The following is a 19,287-nucleotide window of genomic DNA, read 5'->3' as shown; positions in this document are numbered from 1 at the left end:
CATTTTGTCTAGTAGGTCTTTTATTAAATTGAGTTGGTTGAACTAATAGGTAGATTCAGGTACGTTGGCGTAACTTTGTGGCGGCGTAGCTTAAGGAATTTAAGCTACGCCACCGTAAGTTAGCGAGGCAAGTACATGATTCACAATGTACTTGCCTGCTAAGTTACGTCGGCGTAGCCTAAATCAGTGGGCGTAAGGGCGCCTAATTCAAATGTGTTTGAGGGGGGCGTGTTTTACGTTAATGGCGCTTGACCTCACGTTTTTACGTTTCTTCTTACTGCGCATGCGCCGGGCGCCTACATTTCCCAGTGTGCATTGCGGCTAAGTACGCCGCACGGGCCTATTGATTTTGACGTGGACGACTTACGCAAACAACGTAAAAAATTCGAATTTCGACGCGGGAACGGCGGCCATACTTAACATTACTATTCCAATAGGGCCTAGCTCTAATTTTACGCGGCCTATCTCTTACGTAAACGGCGTAAAAGTACTGCGTCTGCCAGGCGTACGTTCGTGAATCGGCATATCTCCTCATTTACATATTCTACGCAGACCGCAATGGAAGCGCCACCTAGCGGCCATCCAAAACATTGCAATCTAAGATAGGACGGCGCAAGCCGTCGTATCTTAGATATGTTTAAGCGTATCTCTGTTTGAGCATACGCTTAAACATAAGTCGGCGTAGATTCTGAGTTAGGTCGGCTTATCTACTGATAAGTCGGCCTAACTCTTACTGAATCTACCTATTAGTATGTAATGTGTTTGTTGCATGGTGTATACTTTTTCAGAAAAACAAAAAACAAATGTCAGAACCCATCAGTTATCAGATTTCCAAATTGTTTGTGTTATTGGGATCCCCAAACATACACAATGAGCATCAAAATTTGACTTTTCATACATCAATTGAGCAAAACTAACTAAGAAACTCAGAAGGTTTTAAAATGGGCACATGTGAATTATTTACTCTGCATGATGCATAATTTAAGGAGGACCTTTCCATTATTGAAACGGTTGCAAAATAATTAATGTGATTAAAAGAGAAATAGATAGAAACCTGTACCCAGGTAGCAGTGTAATATATGCTGCTGTTTTCCATGCTTGCCTTGCTTCATATAGAGCATTGGTTCTCAACTCCGGTCCTCAGGACCCACTGACAGGCCAGGATTTATGTATTACATTGGGGAGATGCAGACTAGAATACTGCAATCACTAAGGCCCCTTTCACACTGGGGCGGGGGCGGCGTCAGAGCGCCGCTATTTTTAGCGGCGCTTTACCGCCAATTTCACAGTGCTATTCTGCCGCTAGCGGGGATGGTTTTACCCGAGAAAGGGTTAAAAACCGCCGCAAATCACCTCTGCAGAGGCGCATTGCCGGCGGGATAGCCGCGGTGTCCCATTGATTTCAATGGGCAGGAGCGGTGGAGGAATGGTATACACACCGCTCCAAACATGCGGCTATCAGGACTTTTTTTACCGTCCTGCTAGCTCCACCGCTCCAGTGTGAAAATCCTCGGGCTTTCACACTGGAGACACAGCAGCGGCTGTTTAGGGTCGGTTTGCAGGCGCTAATTTTAGCACAATAGCGCCTGCAAACCGCTCCAGTGTGAAAGGGGTCTAAGCAGCAAATTATATAACCTGTGATGTATTTCAGTTATCTTGAAAACCTGGCCTGTTAGTGGGTCCCGAGGACAGAAGTTGAGAACCACTGATATAGAGTCAGCATACTGGATGTCCTGGAGCACACAGCTGCTATTGGGACCAATTACCGTTGCATTACCTGCAATGGCCGCAGTATTTTAGTTATCGGTGCTTGGTTACACAGATAGCCTTGTTTTTGCTCCCTGTAACGGATGTCTCTGGATGTTTTCTGTTAGGTGTGTCCCTCTTTTATGTTGTACAAGAGATAAATGCTTTATATTCCCTCCTACAGGCTACTGAAGTATCTTCTTTTAGAAGGAAACCCAATACAGGCCCTTCCTGTACAGCTTGGTAAGTGTGTAATAATTAGTACATATATTTACTGTACATATTTATCCTATAGATTACATCATTTGTGGACCAGAGCTGAATGGTCTTCTATACCTGGGTAAGGGAAGCTCGGGTATGAACAAAAAGTTTTCTTTAGGTTTTCAAAGGGCAATGCTTTTTTGTATTGTTTGTAAAAAAATAAAATGCGCAAACAAAATGTATACAAACAGATGTGTATGTGAAACCAGCTTGTGTTAGGAGCAAACATGCCACAATGGGTTTAAATTAAAATAAAAAGTCCATAACAGGTGTCCTATCATTTGAATCCGTAGAAGCTGAGCCCTTCAGCAGAAAGAACGATTGCTCTATTCACCAATCATTTCCACAGAAACAGCCAGGGAATAAAAAAAGACCAGAGGGCCTCTTACCAGATCTGTTGGATCTCTAATTGTGGAGATCGTATAAGCACACACAGGAGGGATCACTCAGGCAGGGACGGTGTATTCACACATTAATCCGATCTCCGGATCCTCTCCTCCACCGACAGTTCCAAGTGCTGCGGTATACTTTGTGGGACCCTTACTTATGAGGCGTATTTATAGAAGGAAGAAAGAAGACTTCATGGTGCAGTACTGGTTTCTTTATTCCATTTGATGAGAAACTGACATCCAAAATATTTTTTTTTTGCAGTATATTGAATGAGACTTGGAAAGTAGAAGCCACCAGTCTAGTGTCCAGACACCATACATCAACACTGACCTCACACCAGTGGGTGGTAATAAGGAAAGTTTGTGACAGCAGGCAGGGGTTCCTCTCCCCTGCACACGCTGTCACATTGAAAATCTGCCTGCCTGCACAGCCGCAACATTAATTCACAGTATATTGTAAATTACATTGTGAATGAAGAAAATACAAGTCCCATCTGCCACCATGGCAGACAACGTGTAGTTCTCAATGGACTGCGATGATCGCCCTAGTAGTCCATTCACACTTCCTCCAGCTTTTAATCAGAAAACCTGGAGGTATGGGCAGACAGCTGGAGAAGATGTCTACAGGAGCCTGACATTGCACCCACAACCGACTGATTGCATTAGCAATGCTTTGCAGGCTGCTGAAGGAAAAAATATTTAATGCAATTATTCTGCAAAAATATGTGCATTCATTTAAAAAAAAAATTCCCTTAAATGTGAACTTCTCCTTTTTAAGCATTCAATATCGATGGACTTGCTCCTCTTAGCATATGTGAACAATTTGGGTGCTGGCTGCTATAATCAGTCTCCACTCTTCATCAAAGATATCAAAAAGTTGTTGGGGGATCTGGAGGAAGAAGGGTTGTCTGATTCAAGGAAGACGCTGCTCAGAATACTGTTCTGTTATGCCAAAAAGGCAATAGCTCTCAGATGGAGGGACCCGGCCAGGGGAGGACTGGCAGGGGGGGCAGGGTGGAAATCTCCCCCGGGGCTGGTGACACTATGCACAGCCTCCAGCTGCCACTACCAAATGCTGTTTTTGCAGGGCAGGAATATGCTTGCTGGAGCTCTGTTAACACAGGTCACGACCGCTGCTCACCTCCCACTGTGCAGCCATGTCTGTGTCAGCTCCAAGGTAGATGGCTGCAGAGCTGAGCTATGTCTCGTCTCACACATAGCTCAGCCTCAGCGCACACCAGCGCTGACATCCCCTTCTATCTCTGCACAGACACGAGCAGAGATAGAGCTCATCTGCTCCTCCTCCTTCTGAGTCTGCCCTGCCCACACTCCCCGGGCATGTGTGAGCACTGGACAGGAAGTGCGGACTCTGATGTATATGGGGTCTGTGCGGACTCTGATGTATATGGGGTCTGTGCGGACTCTGATGTATATGGGGTCTGTGCGGACTCTGATGTATATGGGGTCTGTGCGGACTCTGATGTATATGGGGTCTGTGCGGACTCTGATGTATATGGGGTCTGTGCGGACTCTGATGTATATGGGGTCTGTGCGGACTCTGATGTATATGGGGTCTGTGCGGACTCAGATGTATATGGGGTCTGTTTGGACTCTGATGTATATGGGGTCTGTTTGGACTCTGATGTATATGGGGTCTGTGCGGACTCTGATGTAAGGGGAGGCTCTGTGCGGACTCTGATGTAAGGGGAGGCTCTGTGCGGACTCTGATGTAAGGGGGGCCTCTGTGCGGACTCTGATGTAAGGGGGGCCTCTGTGCGGGACTCTGATGTAAGGGGGGCCTCTGTGCGGACTCTGATGTAAGGGGGGCCTATGTGCGGACTCTGATGTAAGGGGGCTCTGTGCGGACTCTGATGTAAGGGGGGCCTCTGTTCAGACTCTGATGTAAGGGGGCCCTTTGTGTGGACTCTGATGTAAGGGGGCTCTGTGCGGACTCTGATGTAAGGGGAGCCTCTGTGCGGACTCTTGTGATCATGAAAAATCTTAGACTGTTTTCCTCGATCCATCACTTTTCCACGCTCTATGGGCCACTCGACTGGACTTGCCCCCCCTCCAGGCCTAAGGCTGCCAGCCCTCCCCTGGACCCGGCCCCTCCTTCGCTGCGGTATTGGATAGACCTAGTGAACCAGGTGGTGCCAATGTACAAACTGACCTACACTGCTAGAGGTTGCCCCAAAAAAATGGGATGTAGTGGATGTGATACTGGGATTGGATTATTAGGATGTGAGCGGATAATCGATCAATGGATACCCGAGCTAGGTCTGACTCCTTATATGCTATGTTATGGGATGAGCGGGTGTGGGATTTTTTTTTTTCCGTATATATGCTGTTACGTATACAGGATGAAACATGTATGCTGTGCATTTCAGTTTGAGTGATGTACTGTTGAGATTATACATCAGGGGTAGTGTATTAAAATTCAAGGAGGTCCGGTCACTAAATTTTTTTTTTTTACAGCCAAGGTCCGAATCACAAGTCTATGCCATTAACGATTGTACGCGCCTTTCTTCCCTTTTTTGGCGCAAGCCGCACACTCTCTGGTGCTTTTCCTACGGTTTCCTCCACACGCTCTGGTAATACTCTGTGAATGTAAATGTCCCCAATAGTGTTTCCCCTTACATCAAGTACCCCTACCAGAGTAATTCATTACATTGGGTGTCCCCATCAGAACACCCCCATAAATCAGTTGTTACCGTCAGGGTACCCCCTTATATCCGGTATTTCCATCAGGTTTCTTCATCACACAGCTCCCCTACATCTGGTGTCTCCAATCAGTTTGTCCCCTTTAGAGTGTTCCCTTACAGTCTGTACCATCATCAGAGTGCCCATTTACATCAGGAGTGTTCCTTTACATTAGGTGTGCCCATCAGAGTGGCACTTTACATCAGGTGTCCCCATCACAGCGCACCTTAAATTAGGTGTCCCCATCACAGTGCCCCTTTACATCAGGTGTCCCCATCACAGTGCCCCTTTACATCAGGTGTCCCCATCACAGTGCCCCTTTACATCAGGTGTCCCCATCACAGTGCCCCTTTACATCAGGCATCCCCGTCAGAGTGCCTCCTTACATCAGATGCAAATTTTATATATATTTGTAATTGTATTTATCACGGACACTGCCAAGTGTTTTGTATTTATTTATACTTAATTGTATTCACCACGGACACTGCCTAGTGATCCCCACTTCCCCTTTAGTTTCACTAGCGCCCCCTATCACCTATCATCCATTAAATAGGAGCTTACCACTCCATTTCCAGGGGAGCAGCTCTTATTTTTCTACCTTATTTTACGTTTTCACCCACAATATCCTTTTTTGGCGCGAAAATTATCTTTTTACCATCCCTTGTAATAGGAATGTGTGTGACAGGTCCTCTTTAAGGAGAGATGCGGGGTCAATAAGACCCCACATCTCTCCTCCAGGCTGGAAAGAATGAGATTGGGGGAAAAAATTCACAGATCTCATTCTTACTAGCCGCAACTGCGGTTTATTTACTTACGGGTACCCAGGCGTGACGTCATCACATCGCGCCCGGGCCTCCGACGGTCATAGAGATGACTGGTGACCATCTGGTCACCAGTCATCTTTATGCTTCACACCGTCATATGACGTCCTGTACTTTGTGCGGTGATATCTGAATGATGCCTGCACCTAGAGGCATCATTCAGATATCGTTTTGTGCCGCCGGCGATCCTGCGCACCATAAGAACGATCATAGCGGCGGTTCCGCCGCTTGATCGTTCTTATAGGCGGCTGGAGGGGGGAAGTGGTTAAACGTTCCTCATTTACATACAGTAGTCTGTTTGGATGGATAGTCAAATTATAAAAATAAATGATACGGAAATGTTTGGTTTTATTTTGAGTTGGCATTCTTTGTATCAATTCACCATTAGAAGAAAATCATGTTGGCAAAATGTTGTCGCTGTTGAACCTCTCATCATTGTTTCATTAGGAAGTAACGTTGGTGCGGATTTGATTGTTTCAGACTAATGAGACTTTGGTATCGAATTTTTGATTACTAATTTGCATAATTGAGAACTGGAGAATATTTCCGACATTACTGAAGTGATGTAAATTCTTAAAGCGTACTCCCCCTATTAATTTCATAACAAACGTTGTAAATTAACAGCTGGCAAGAAAAGTTCCCGCAAGAACCTTTATAACTAGCAATCCTTCTCATCGGTGTATTTGGAAAGCCCCCTTTATTGGCTGATAATGTCATCCTACTGGTTTGAGGGAGGGCAGGAATAATGGAAAAGCTCCATCCCCAACACTTCATATTCCTGATATGTACTTGTATGAGAGTCTCCTGTTCTCTTTGTATTGCTTCCTTTGTGTGAAATCCCCAGTGTTCCTGCCAGTCCCTCTGCTTTTCTATTTAAAAAAAACTGACCACACTAAGCAGGAGAGCACAGCATGCCCAGTTCTCTAGCTGTGCTGGGAACTCTATGTACTCGCCTTCAATGATCAGACCTGTCCTGACACCCCCCTGCTGCACAGCCATTCACTGGCAAGCTGAACTGCTGCTTATCCTCCCCCAGCTCTTATGCAGCTGAGAACAGAGGGAATGTGATCACTTGTAAAAAAGGAAAAGGGGTATTTATAATGTGTGTGATATGATTTTTGTTAATATTGTTAAAGTTGTTGTTAATATTTATTTTTGGAACTTAATTCTGCTTAAAACATTTAAAGGGTCACTAAAGGAAAAATGATTTTTCCTTTAAAATAACAAACATGTTATACTTACCTCCACTGTGCAGTTTGTTTTGCACAGAGTAGCCCCGATCCACGTCTTCTGGGGTCCCTCGGCGGCTGTCTCTGGTCCTCCCCGCAAGTACTGACCACAGTAATGCGAAAGCTTGCATGGTGGTCAGTAATTGTGGGCGCACTCCCGTGATACAGCGAGCGGCCATAGCCGCTCACTGTATCACTCTGACCCGCCCCTCGGCCGTGCCGCGTCACTGGATATGATTGACAGCAGCGCCAGCCAATGGCTGCGCTGCTCTCAATCCATCTGCTCTAGCCAATCAGCGGCCAGGCTGAGCGGTGAAGAGGATATTGGGACCGCACGGGACTTTCGACGGGTCAGGTAAGTAAAACGGGGGCTCGGGGGGGGGGGGGGGGGGGGCGGCAACACCAGATGTTTTTTCACCTTAATGCATAGATTGCATTAACCTCCCTGGTGGTATGATTATTTCAGAAAAAAGGTGCTGAAAGCGGTACCATTATTTTGCAAGGAAATTTGGCGTTTTACATTGTAGGCCTGTAATTCTTAGGAATAACTCACTTAAATCTGTCCAAACAAGAGTCTAGTAGACATCTCGGGTATGAATTTTTTTTTTAAAACAAAATTATAAATTATAATATAAAATATAATTATAACAAATAATAATATTATTATAATAAAAATTATTCAATAATGTAATCAACTCAAAATCACTGAAATTTGCTCAGTTGCAGAATTGTCGCTGTCATTATTATTTTTTTTTTATGACGAATTTCCCCACAAATCGCTATCGCTCAATTCTGCAAGTGATTATAATTTATTATCGCTGTTTTCTAGCTGCTCTAAAACCATTTTTGACATAAAGGGACACTTTTGGTTGCTATGGACAATCTACAGTTTGCAGGGAGAAAGAAAGGTTTTTATTATATAAAAGTACATGTAGGGCACTGGGCAGACCACTAGGGACAAGGGGGGGGTGGGGGGTGTGTATTTTTTACATACAGTACTATAATCTATAAGATTACAGTATACTGTATGTAATGTGTTTGTTTACCTTTTTGAATTTGGCGCCGTTCTCCGCTCCTGTGCGTCGCAACGTCGCAGGGAACGGAGATCGGCGTCACAGGAGGACACTGTGTGAATCGAGCGAGGTCCCGCTCGCTCACACAGCGCGATGGCATCGCTGGATCCAGGGACAAGGTAAGTAACTTTGTCTCTGGCTGCAGCGTGGCGAGCCCGAGTCTGGCTCGGGGATACCGCTTTTGGTATAAAAATCTCACCCCGAGCCAGACCCGGGAATACCGCCAGGGGGGTTAAGGTGATTTTTTTTTCATTTACAACTCCTTTAACAGTGTCATTTCATGAGATAATTTACAAGTGCGTGTTTAGGGGCGGACTTAGGGGTGGAACAGGGGAGGGGTTGGGGGGGGTGGCAACCGGTGGCGAGTAACTCTTAAGGCCTGGCTAGTGGCTCAGGACTTGAAATTTTGAGCCCTGGTATAGGCAGTACATCTATTATAGGTAGTGTTGGTGCACAGTGACATCTGAAGACCACCCAAGCCCAGTTTACGCTCAGCCTGGCCCTCCCATCCACAATTCTTTTGTACATGGCAAAGCATGTCCTTTTCAGGAATATAATGTGGGTGAAAATTCAGAGCTAAAACCCTTTTAATTTGGGGCTGATTACTAGGAGCAGGTGTGCATAATAACCTATAGAAATCAGTCAAATTTCCTTTCCAATAGCAGTCAGAATAACCGGGATTATTTATGATTAATCGCTATGGGTAACCGTATTTTACACATTGCTATCTGCATTTGTTAAATAAAGAGCCTAGATTTGTTGTGTCAACTGCTTGGCAACCTTGTGGAATCAGTTAGTACTTTCTTTATTGTAGGGATTTCCTGTTCTTTTGATGGTCAGGCATAGAACTGGTGGAACCTGCGTAAGTGTTATTTGTCAGTATACAGTTTAGATATTAACCCCAATAGACCAAAGGTAGATCCATCCAGATTCTATAACGCTTATAACAGTGGAACCTTGGTTTACGAGTAACGCGGTTAACGAGCATTTTGAATAACGAGCAACTTTTTTTAAATTCTGACTTCTGATTTTGTCTCGCAAGACAAGCATAATTCAAGCTAATGGGGTGTGCAGTACCACATTTGGCCAGAGGTGCGGGGGCGCTGGTGACACTCGCAACTGTTCGGAATGGTTCGGAGCCGTTTGGAAATACTCAGAATCACACAAAAAATACTCCGTTCCCGGGTGTTTCCGAGGTCAGCCGAGCTGTCCTTGAACATTTCCGAGGCTCTCCGGCACCCCCCACCTCTGGCCACATGCGGTATTGCATGCCATTTGAAGTCAATAAAGAACAAATTATTTTCGTTTCCATTGACTTCTATGGTGAAACTCACTTTGATATGCGAGTGCTTTGGATTACGAGCATTCTCCTGGAACAGATTATGCTTGTAATCAAAGGTTCCACTCTAAGTACAACTGTGAACTGGAGGTGCTGGAGCATGATATGGGGTCTTCTGGAGTTCACATTTAACCACTTAAGACCCGGACCAAAATGCAGGTAAAGGACCAGGCCCCTTTTTGCGATTCGGCACTGCGTCGCTTTAACTGACAATTGCACGGTCGTGCGACGTGGCTCTCAAACAAAATTGGCGTCCTTTTTTTCCCACAAATAGAGCTTTCATTTGGTGGTATTTGATCGCCTCTGCGGTTTTTAGTTTTTGCGCTATAAACAAAAATAAGTGACAATGTTGAAAAAAATGCAATATTTTTTACTTGTTGCTATAATAAATATCCCCCAAAAATATATAAAAAAAACTACTTTTTTCCTCAGTTTAGGCCGATACGTATTCTTCTACATATTTTTGGTAAAAAAAATCGCAATAAGCGTTTATCGATTGGTTTGCGCAAAATTTATAGCGTTTACAAAATAGGGGATAGTTTTATTGCATTTTTATTAATTATTATTTTTTTACTACTAATGGCGGCGATGAGCGATTTTTTTCATAACTGCGACATTATGGCGGACACTTCGGACAATTTTGACACATTTTTGGGACCATTGTCATTTTCACAGCAAAAAATGCATTAAAAATGCATTGTTTACTGTGAAATTGACAATTGCAGTTTGGGAGTTAACCACAAGGGGGCGCTGAAGGGGTTAAGTGTGACCTCATTTGTGTTTACAACTGTAGGGGGGTGTGGCTGTAGGTGTGACGTCATTGATTGAGGTTCCCTATATTAGGGAACACACGATCGATGACGGCGCCACAGTGAAGAACAGGGAAGCTGTGTTTACACACAGCTCTCCCCGTTCTTCAGCTCCGGGGACCGATCACGGGACTCCAGCGACGATCGTGTCCCGCGGCCACGGAGCTTCGGACCGGGTGGAGGGGGCGCGCCCGCGACCCACGGCTGGGCATTTAACAATCACGTACAGGTACGTGATTGTGCCCAGCCGTGATATTCTGCCGACGTATATCGGCGTTAGGCGGTCCTTAAGTGGTTAATATTATTCCACATTTTTTGATCATGTTTCCTGCATTTCTTAACCCATATTTAGGTTATAACATGAAAAGTGGTCAAAGTTCACTGCCCCCCCACCCACAAACCACTGATCGTGTAAAATTTGTAGTCCACACTGATGTGCGGGTCCCACATCACAGGGACAGTAACTCTCAACGAAGCACAAGTCTCCAGCTTTGTATCTGAAGGTCCGTACCTTGGTATTCATGCTGAAGAGCCTGACCTTGGACATGAATAGAAGAAAGGACATGCCGTGTTTTTCCGAAAATAAGACCGGGTCTTATATTAATTTTGGCTACAAAAAAACACACTAGGGCTTATTTTTAGGGGATGTCTTATCTATTTACTATATGTACAATAATCTACATTTATTCAAATACAATCATGTCATGATGACGATCTAAAAGTGGTTGTAACCCAAAAAAATTTAAATATCATGATCCTTTAACCACTTAAGGACCCCTTCACGCCGATATACGTTGGCAGAATGGCACACCTGGGCACATCCACGTATCTGTACGTGGCCTTTTAAGCCCAGCCGTGGGGTTGCACGCGCCGCCGCCGGCGCGTGCACGTGACCCGGTCCGAAGCTCCGTGACCGCAAAAGCCGGACCCGCAGACCCGATCGCCGCCGAAGTCCGGTGATCGGTCCCCGGAGCTGAAGAACGGGGAGAGCTGTGTGTAAACACAGCTTCCCCGTTCTTCACAGTGGCAGCTTCATTGATCGTGTGTTCCCTGATATAGGGAGACACGATCAATGACGTCACACGTCCAGCCCCGCCCCACCCCCCTACAGTTAGAAAAAAATATGAGGTAACACATAGCCCCTACAGCGCCCCCTAGGGGTTAACTCCTAAACTGCCATTGTAATTTTCACAGTAAACAATGCATTTTAAATGCATTTTTTGCTGTGAAAATGACAATGGTTCTAAAAATGTGTCAAAATTGTCCGAAGTGTCCGCCATAATGTCGCAGTCACGAAAAAAATCGCTGATCGCCGCCATTAGTAGTAAAAAAAATGTTTTTTTATAAAAATGCAATTAAACTATCTCCTATTTTGTAAACGCTATAAATGTTGCGCAAACCAATCGATAAACGCTTATTGCGATTTTTTTTTTACCAAAAATAGGTAGAAGAATACGATTCGGCCTAAACTGAGGAAAAAAAAGTTTTTTTTTATATCTTTTTGGGGGATATTTATTATAGCAAAAAGTAAAAAATATTGTTTTTTTTTCAAAATTGTCGCTCTATTTTTGTTTATAGCGCAAAAAATAAAAACCGCAGAGGTGATCAAATACCACCAAAAGAAAGCTCTATTTGTGGGAAAAAAGGACGCCAATTTTGTTTGGGAGCCACGTCGCACGACCGCGCAATTGTCAGTTAAAGCGACGCAGTGCCGAATCGCAAAAACTGGCCGGGTCCTTTACCTGCATAAAGGTCCGGGTCTTAAGTGGTTAAAGCAGGGGTCTCCAAAGTTTTCAAACAAAGAGCCAGTTTATTGTCCTTCAGACTTTTAGGAGGGCCGGAGTGTGGCCAGCAGGGGGAAGAAAATGTCCGGGTCTGACATGAGTGAGAATAAATATGGCCTCAGGATTGGTGGTCAATAGGAGGAGGAGGAGTAGTCCTCTATCAGTAGAAGAAATAGTATCCCATCATTGGTGTCAGTGTGAGGAATAGTGCCCCATTGTTGGTGTCAGTTGAAGGAATAGTGCCCCAAGGGCCGGATAAAGGCTAGCAAAGGGCCATGTCTGGCCCTGGGGCCGCAGTTTGGAGACCCCTGCTTTAAAGCATGATAGACAGCACAGTGCTTGTGCTGTGCCATTTACCCCTCTCTAAAAACCTGGAATAAAACAATAAAATGTTTTTTAAAAAGTTCCTGTATCCCCTATCTTCTCTCCCCTTGTCAGCTCAGGAGTCAGCATTATGACATTCTGTAATTCCAAAAATAAACCCTGGCTAACCACTTCAGCCCCAGAAGATTTTATCCCCTTCCTGACCAGAGCACTTTTTACAATTTTGGCCCTGCGTCGCTTTAACTGATAATTGCGCAGTCATGCAATGCTGTACCCAAACAAAATTTTCGCCCTTTTTTTCTCACAAATAGAGCTTTCTTTTAGTGGTATTTGATCACCTCTGCGGCTTTTATTTTTTGCGCTATAAACAAAAATAGAGCGACAATTTAAAAAAAATATTTCATTGGTAAAAAAATCGCAATAAGCGTATATTGATTGGTTTGCGCAAAAGTTATAGCGTCTATAAACTGGGAAAGATTTATGTTTTTTTTTTTGTTTTTTTTTACTAGTAATGGTGGTGATCTGCGAATTTTAGCGGTATTGCGGTGGACAGATCGGACAGTTTTGACACATTTTTGAGACCATAGACATTTGTAAAGCAATCAGTGCTATAAATATGCACTGATTACTGTATACATGTCACTGGCAGGGAAGGGGTTAACACTAGGGGGCGATCAAGGGGTTAAATGTGTGTTCCCTCACTTTGTTCTAACTGTTGACTAGGAGAGATGACAGATCTTTGTTCCTAATTTGTATGAACACACAATCTGTCTCCTCTTCTGACAGCACAGGGATTTTTGTGTTTACACACACAAATCCCCGTGCTGGCTCTCGTGCATGCGATCTCACGTGGCCGGTAGGTTATCACGCCCGCCGGCCACGTGCAACGGTCCCCCGCTGTGCAGTGGGCGTGCGTGTTCCTCCGGCGGTGCTCGCGTGCCCTCTGGTGGCTCTCCTGGGCAAAGCCATATATATTTATATGTATATGTATGTATGTATATATATATATATATATATATTCGGGATTTCGCCCAAGAGAGCCATTCTGTCGCATTATAACTGCAATCAGTTTTGTAAAAATTTAATGTGCAGTGTGTCTCCTGAAAAATACGTTATTTACAGTGCCGCTGAGCGCTTATGTGACCCGCCCAAGCTCTTCTATCCCGGGCCGATCACTGCAGGGGCTGCTGACATCAGCTGGGAGGAGAGAAGAGCTTTGGCGGGTCACGTAAGTGCCCAGCGGTGCTGTAAATAAGGTATTTTCCACAATAAAGTTACAAAAGGAGACACACTGCGCATTATATCATCTTTTTACAAAACGGATTGCATGTTTTTACAAGGACTTTATTGGGCTTATTTTTGGGGTGGGGCTTATATTGCAGCCAATCCCCAAAAATAACTCTAGGTCTTATTTTCAGGGTAGGGCTTATTTTTGGGGAAACTGGGTAGGATGGAAGTAAGTGTTACTATCTCTTCTTTTGCAGGGAGCTGCTTTGGCTTATTACTTGAGTGACGGCAGAATCCCTTTAACCACTTCCATACCAGGCACTTACGCACCTTCCTGCCCAAGCCAATTTTCAGCTTTCAGCGCTGCCGCACTTTGAATGACAATTGCGCGGTCATGCTACACTGTACCCAAACAATTTTTTTATCATTTTGTTCCAACAAATAGAGCTTTCTTTTGGTAGTATTTGATCACCTCTGCGATTTTTATTATTTGAGTATTATTATTTTCTGTGAAATTTTGGGGTAAATAAGTATGTTTTCTACTTTGATTATGGGCACCGATGAGGTGGCACTGATGGGAACCGGTAAGGCGGCACTGATGGGCACCGATGAGGCGGCACTGTTGGACACTGATAGGCGGCACTGGTATGCGGCACTGATGGGCAGTCATAGATGGCACTGATGGGCACTCATAGGTGGCACTGATGGGCACTCATATACAGCACTGGGCACTCATAGGCGACACTGATGGGCACTCATGGGTGGCTCTAATGGGTGGCACAGATGGGCACTGATAGGTGGGCACTGAGGGGTGGCACTGATGGACACTGAGGGGTGGCACTGATGGACACTGAGGGGTGGCACTGATGGACACTGAGGGGTGGCACTGATGGCATTGCTGGGCATCACTTGTTTATCCCAGTGCCAGTCCCATGTTGTCCCATGTTGCCAGTCAGTGCCCCATGGGCACTGATTGGCATCTATTCTCTTTTTCTTTTTATTTACTGCACTTCCCTGGTGGTCCAGTGTGGGCTTTCCTGGTGGTCCAGTGTGGGCATCCGAGGGGGGGGGGGGGGGGCTGCGCTCATAAACAATCTATTCGCGTCTGTCAGACGCGAGTGAGGAAGAGCCATCAACGGCTCTTCCTGTTTACATCGTGATCAGCCGTGATTGGACACGGCTGATCACATGGTAAAGAGCCTCCGCCAGAGGCTCTTTACCGAGATCGGAGATGCAGGGTGTCAGACTGACACGCCGCATCACCGATCGGCGCGCGCCGGCATGAAATCCTGCAGGACGTCAATAGACGTCCAGTCAGGATTTCACAACCACTTCCCGGACGTCAATTGTCCATTGAGCGGGGGCGGGAAGTGGTTAAGCAGGAGCGTTGCATTGGACAAGCATTTGTGTTTCACCTGCCAATCACGGTAGAGGAAAACTGCTCCAGACACTCTCACCACCACTTCATTAGGGGAAAACTGCGGTCGTTTTTAAAAGATTTCCTAACTTGCCTATTTGCTATTCCCCTCTCCTCACGGAGAGTTCTTCACTTTCTCTCCATTGCAGCAAAAGATGGCCGTGTGCAACCTCTGTAGTTTAACATAACCGGGTTTGTTTTGATACTGCCAATGTAATCTAAATTTCAATAAAGCTATTCATAGAGCTTTGGCAAATCCATTTGTGGAGACGTGATTTCAGATGACTGCATTTTTTCCCTCTTTTCCGTACCTTGTAGCGGTTAAGATTAATTGCTGCCATTTTCTGTGCTGCTGAGCATGACTGTTTGCTAATGCACTCTGGAATTGTATTTTACCCTGCAGAACTGCGCTTAAATAGACCCTTCCCCAAATGTATTTCATACTGTGACAAAGTGATATTGTTTTTTTGCTGTTTTTAACCACTTGCTTACTGGGCACATATACCCCCCTCCTGCCCAGGTGAAATTTCAGCTTTCGGCACTGCATCGCTTTAACTAACAATTGCGCGGTCGTGCGACGTGGCTCCCAAACAAAATTGACGTCCTTTTTTCCCCACAAGTAGAGCTTTCTTTTGGTGGTATTTGATCGCCTGTGCGGTTTTTATTTTTTGCGCTATAAACAAAAAAGTGCGACAATTCTGAAAAAAATACAATATTTTTTACTTCTTGCTATAATAAATATCCCAATTTAAAAAAAAAAACACATTTTTTTTCTCAGTTTAGGCCGATGCGTATTCTACATATTTTTGGTAAAAAAAAAAAAAAAATCGCAATAAGCGACTGGTTTGCGCAAAAGTTATAGCGCTTACAAAATAGGGGACAGAATTATTATTTTTTATTATTTTATTTTTTTACTAGAAATGGCGGCAATCTGCGATTTTTATTGGGACTGCGACGTTATGGCATACACATCGGACACATTTTTGGCGCCATTCACATTTATACTGCGATCAGTGCTATAAATATGCACTAATTACAGTATAAATGTGAATGGCATTGAAGGGGTTAACACTAGGGGGTGAGGAAGGGGTTAAATATGTTTCCTATAAAGTGTTCTAACTGTAGGGGGAGGGGGGGTGACTGGGGGGGGTGACCGATCTGTGTCTCTATGTACAAGAGACACAGATCGGTCTCCTCTCCAGAGACAGCACCGCTGTCTCTGTGTAAAATGGCAATGAGAGATGATCTCATATGTTTACATATGAGATCATCTCTCATTGGCCGCACAGATCGCATCGCAAACGGCCACTCTGATTGGCCGTTCGCGGCGATCTGTAATTGGCTGTGTCCAAGGGACACGGCCAACACAGATTTTCCCTGCTGCGTGCTCTGGAGCGCGCGCGGGGACCGCCCAAAGGGGCGGACGTCAATTGACGTCCACTTGGATTTTGGGATCCGCGCTGTAGCCGTCAATTGACGGCTAGCGGGTCCCAAGTAGTTAATGCATCTAACATCCAAATAAACTACTTGAAATGAAAGGTGTTAAACACAAATTTCTACAACTGTAGAAACAAAAAAAACAAAAAACAATTTTAGCTAATTGGACTTTGCATTAACATACGAGACAGAGGGCCAGATTCCCAGCAGAGTTACGAGGGAGTATCTCAGGAAACTCCGTCGTATCTCTGTTTTTGACCCGCGTATCTATGCGAGTGATTCCTAGAATCATTTTCGAAATAGATACGGCCAAAATCCGACAGGTGTAAGTGACTTACACTGTCGGATCTTAAATGTAATTCGCCGCCGGCCACAATGTGGCGTTTACGTTCAGGTCTCATTTGTTTATGCAAATGAGCCTGATACGCCGTTTCCCGAACGAATTTGCGTCGCTTACGTCGTTTGCGTAAGCGTAACATTACCCCTGCTATATGAGGGGTAACCTTACGCCAGTCCGCCGTATGCCATGTTAAGTATGGCGTCGGGTCCGCGTCGTCTCTTCCCGTCGGGTACGTAGTTTTCCTAAGTCGTTCTTGAATACGACTTTACGTCAATGACGCACACGTCGGCGTCATTGACGTTTTCCGTCGAGAACTGGAGCATGCGCACTGGGCTATTTTAAGCCCGGCGCATGCGCAGTTCGATCGGCACGGGGGCGCGCTTAATTTAAATACAAGCCGCCCCCTTTGAATTACGCGGGGATACGCCGGACCTTTTACACTACGCCGCCGCAAACTACGGAGAAAGTGCTTGAAGAATACGGCACTTGCTCCAGTAAGTTGTGGCGGCGTAGTGTAAATGGCTTACGCTACGCCCGCCGCAAAAGTAAGAGAATCTGGCCCAGGATGTGTAGTTTTCAGCCCTGGAATATCAGAGTTGTTTGTTTTTTGGAGTGGGCCTGGCGGTGTTTTCATCATGATTTTCGTCGGAGACATATAAGCGAAAATCACCCCATATTTTCGTCAAATAACGAAAACGGAATGAAAATGTGAGGGAGGGATGTTCACTAGGTTTTTTAAGACCAAGTACAGATACTTTTTTTTTTTTTAAGTCCTTGCTGAGGACGGGTGGACAGTGTCAGTGTTTGTTTTTTTGTTTTTTTTATTATTGTTACAATTTTTAGCCTTTAACCCAGGGGTGGCCAACCAGTGGCCCGGGGGCGACATGTGGCCCGCGGAGCCCTCTGATATGGCCCGCGACCTCCTGCTCTGTAATGGTGGGTTGGCAAGCCCAGATCGCAGGTTGCTGACCCACCATACCACAGCATCAGTGTTGTGAATGAAGCTGGTGGTAGAGGAAGAAAGCGGCTGTGGAGCAGAGCCCCATAAGCCGATGCTTCCTCTACAGCGCCGGTACCCTTTCGTCTGGGTGGATCGGAGGGCCATAGCGTAGCCGTGACCTGTCATCTGCCCACTCTGCTCATTGTGGCCCTCGACTGGTTACCATGTTGCTTAAGTGACCCTTGCTCTTCAAAAGGTTGGGCACCCCTGCTTAACCACTTAAGGACCCCTTCACGCCGATATACGTTGGCAGAATGGCACGGCTGGGCACAATCACGTACCTGTACGTGTCTCTTTAAGCCTAGCCACGCTTGCGACCCGGTCCAAAGCTCCGTGACCACGGGACCCGCGGACCCCATCACCGCCAGTGTCCCGCGATCGGTCACCGGAGCTGAAGAACGGGGAGAGGTGTGTGTAAACACACCTTCCCCGTTCTTCATTGTGGCAGTGTCAGTGATCCCTTCCCTGATATAGGGAAAGATGATCAATGACGTCACACGTCCAGCCCCGCCCCCTACAGTTAGAAACACATATGAGGTTACACTTAACTCCTACAGTGCCTCCTAGTGGTTAACTCCTAAACTGCAATTGTCATTTTCACAGTAAACAATGCATTTTTATAGCACTTTTCGCTGTATAAATGACAATGGTCCCAAAAATGTGTCAAGTGGCCGATGTATCCGCCATAATGTCGCAATCACGAAAAAAATCGCTGATCGCCGCCATTAGTAGTAAAAAAAAAAATATTAATAAAAATGCCATAAAACTATCCCCTATTTTGTAAATGCTATAAATTTGGCGCAAACCAATCAATAAACGCTTATTGCGATTATTATATTTTTTTAACAAAAATATGTAGAAGAATACGTATCGGCCTAAACTGAGGAAAATTTTTTTTTTTTTATATATTTTTGTGGGATATTTATTATAGAAAAACATAAAAAATATTGAATCTTTTAAAAAATTGGCGCTCTATTTTTGTTTATAGCGCAAAAAAGAAAAACCGAAGAGGTGACCAAATACCACCAAAAGAAAGCTCTGTTTGTGGGGAAAAAAGGACGCCAATTTTGTTTGGGAGCCACGTCACACGACCGCGCAATTCTCAGTTAAAGCAACGCAGTGCCGAATCACAAAAAGGGTCCAGGTCCTTTTACCTGTATAATGGTCTGGGGCTTAAGTGGTTAAATATATTATTTTTTCCCTTTCCCTTTCCCTTTTTTCTTTTTCTTTTCTTTTTTTCCTTTCTTTCTTTTTTGTTTTGGGGGCTTTGGTGAGATATCAGGGGTCTAAACAGACCCCTGACATCTCCCCTTTGAGACCGGGAAATGGACTGAGGACACACATTCTCCAGTCCTTTTTTCTGCAGCCTCAGCTGCACTGAAGATGAATGG

The 19,287-nt window shown here is 45.1% G+C and overlaps 1 protein-coding gene across 1 annotated transcript in view; it reads left to right on the top strand.

Moving 5' to 3' along the window:
- Positions 1-19,287, top strand: part of LRRC27 (leucine rich repeat containing 27) — a 66,363-nt gene that overhangs the window by 12,348 nt on the left and 34,728 nt on the right. The window contains 1 exon segment of the mRNA XM_040361362.1: positions 1,931-1,989. Coding sequence (XP_040217296.1) covers positions 1,931-1,989 — 59 coding nt within the window.

This window comes from Rana temporaria, chromosome 8 (assembly GCF_905171775.1).
Source record: "Rana temporaria chromosome 8, aRanTem1.1, whole genome shotgun sequence".
Lineage (NCBI taxonomy): Eukaryota > Metazoa > Chordata > Amphibia > Anura > Ranidae > Rana > Rana temporaria.
This window is presented reverse-complemented; position numbering and strand designations above follow the sequence as displayed.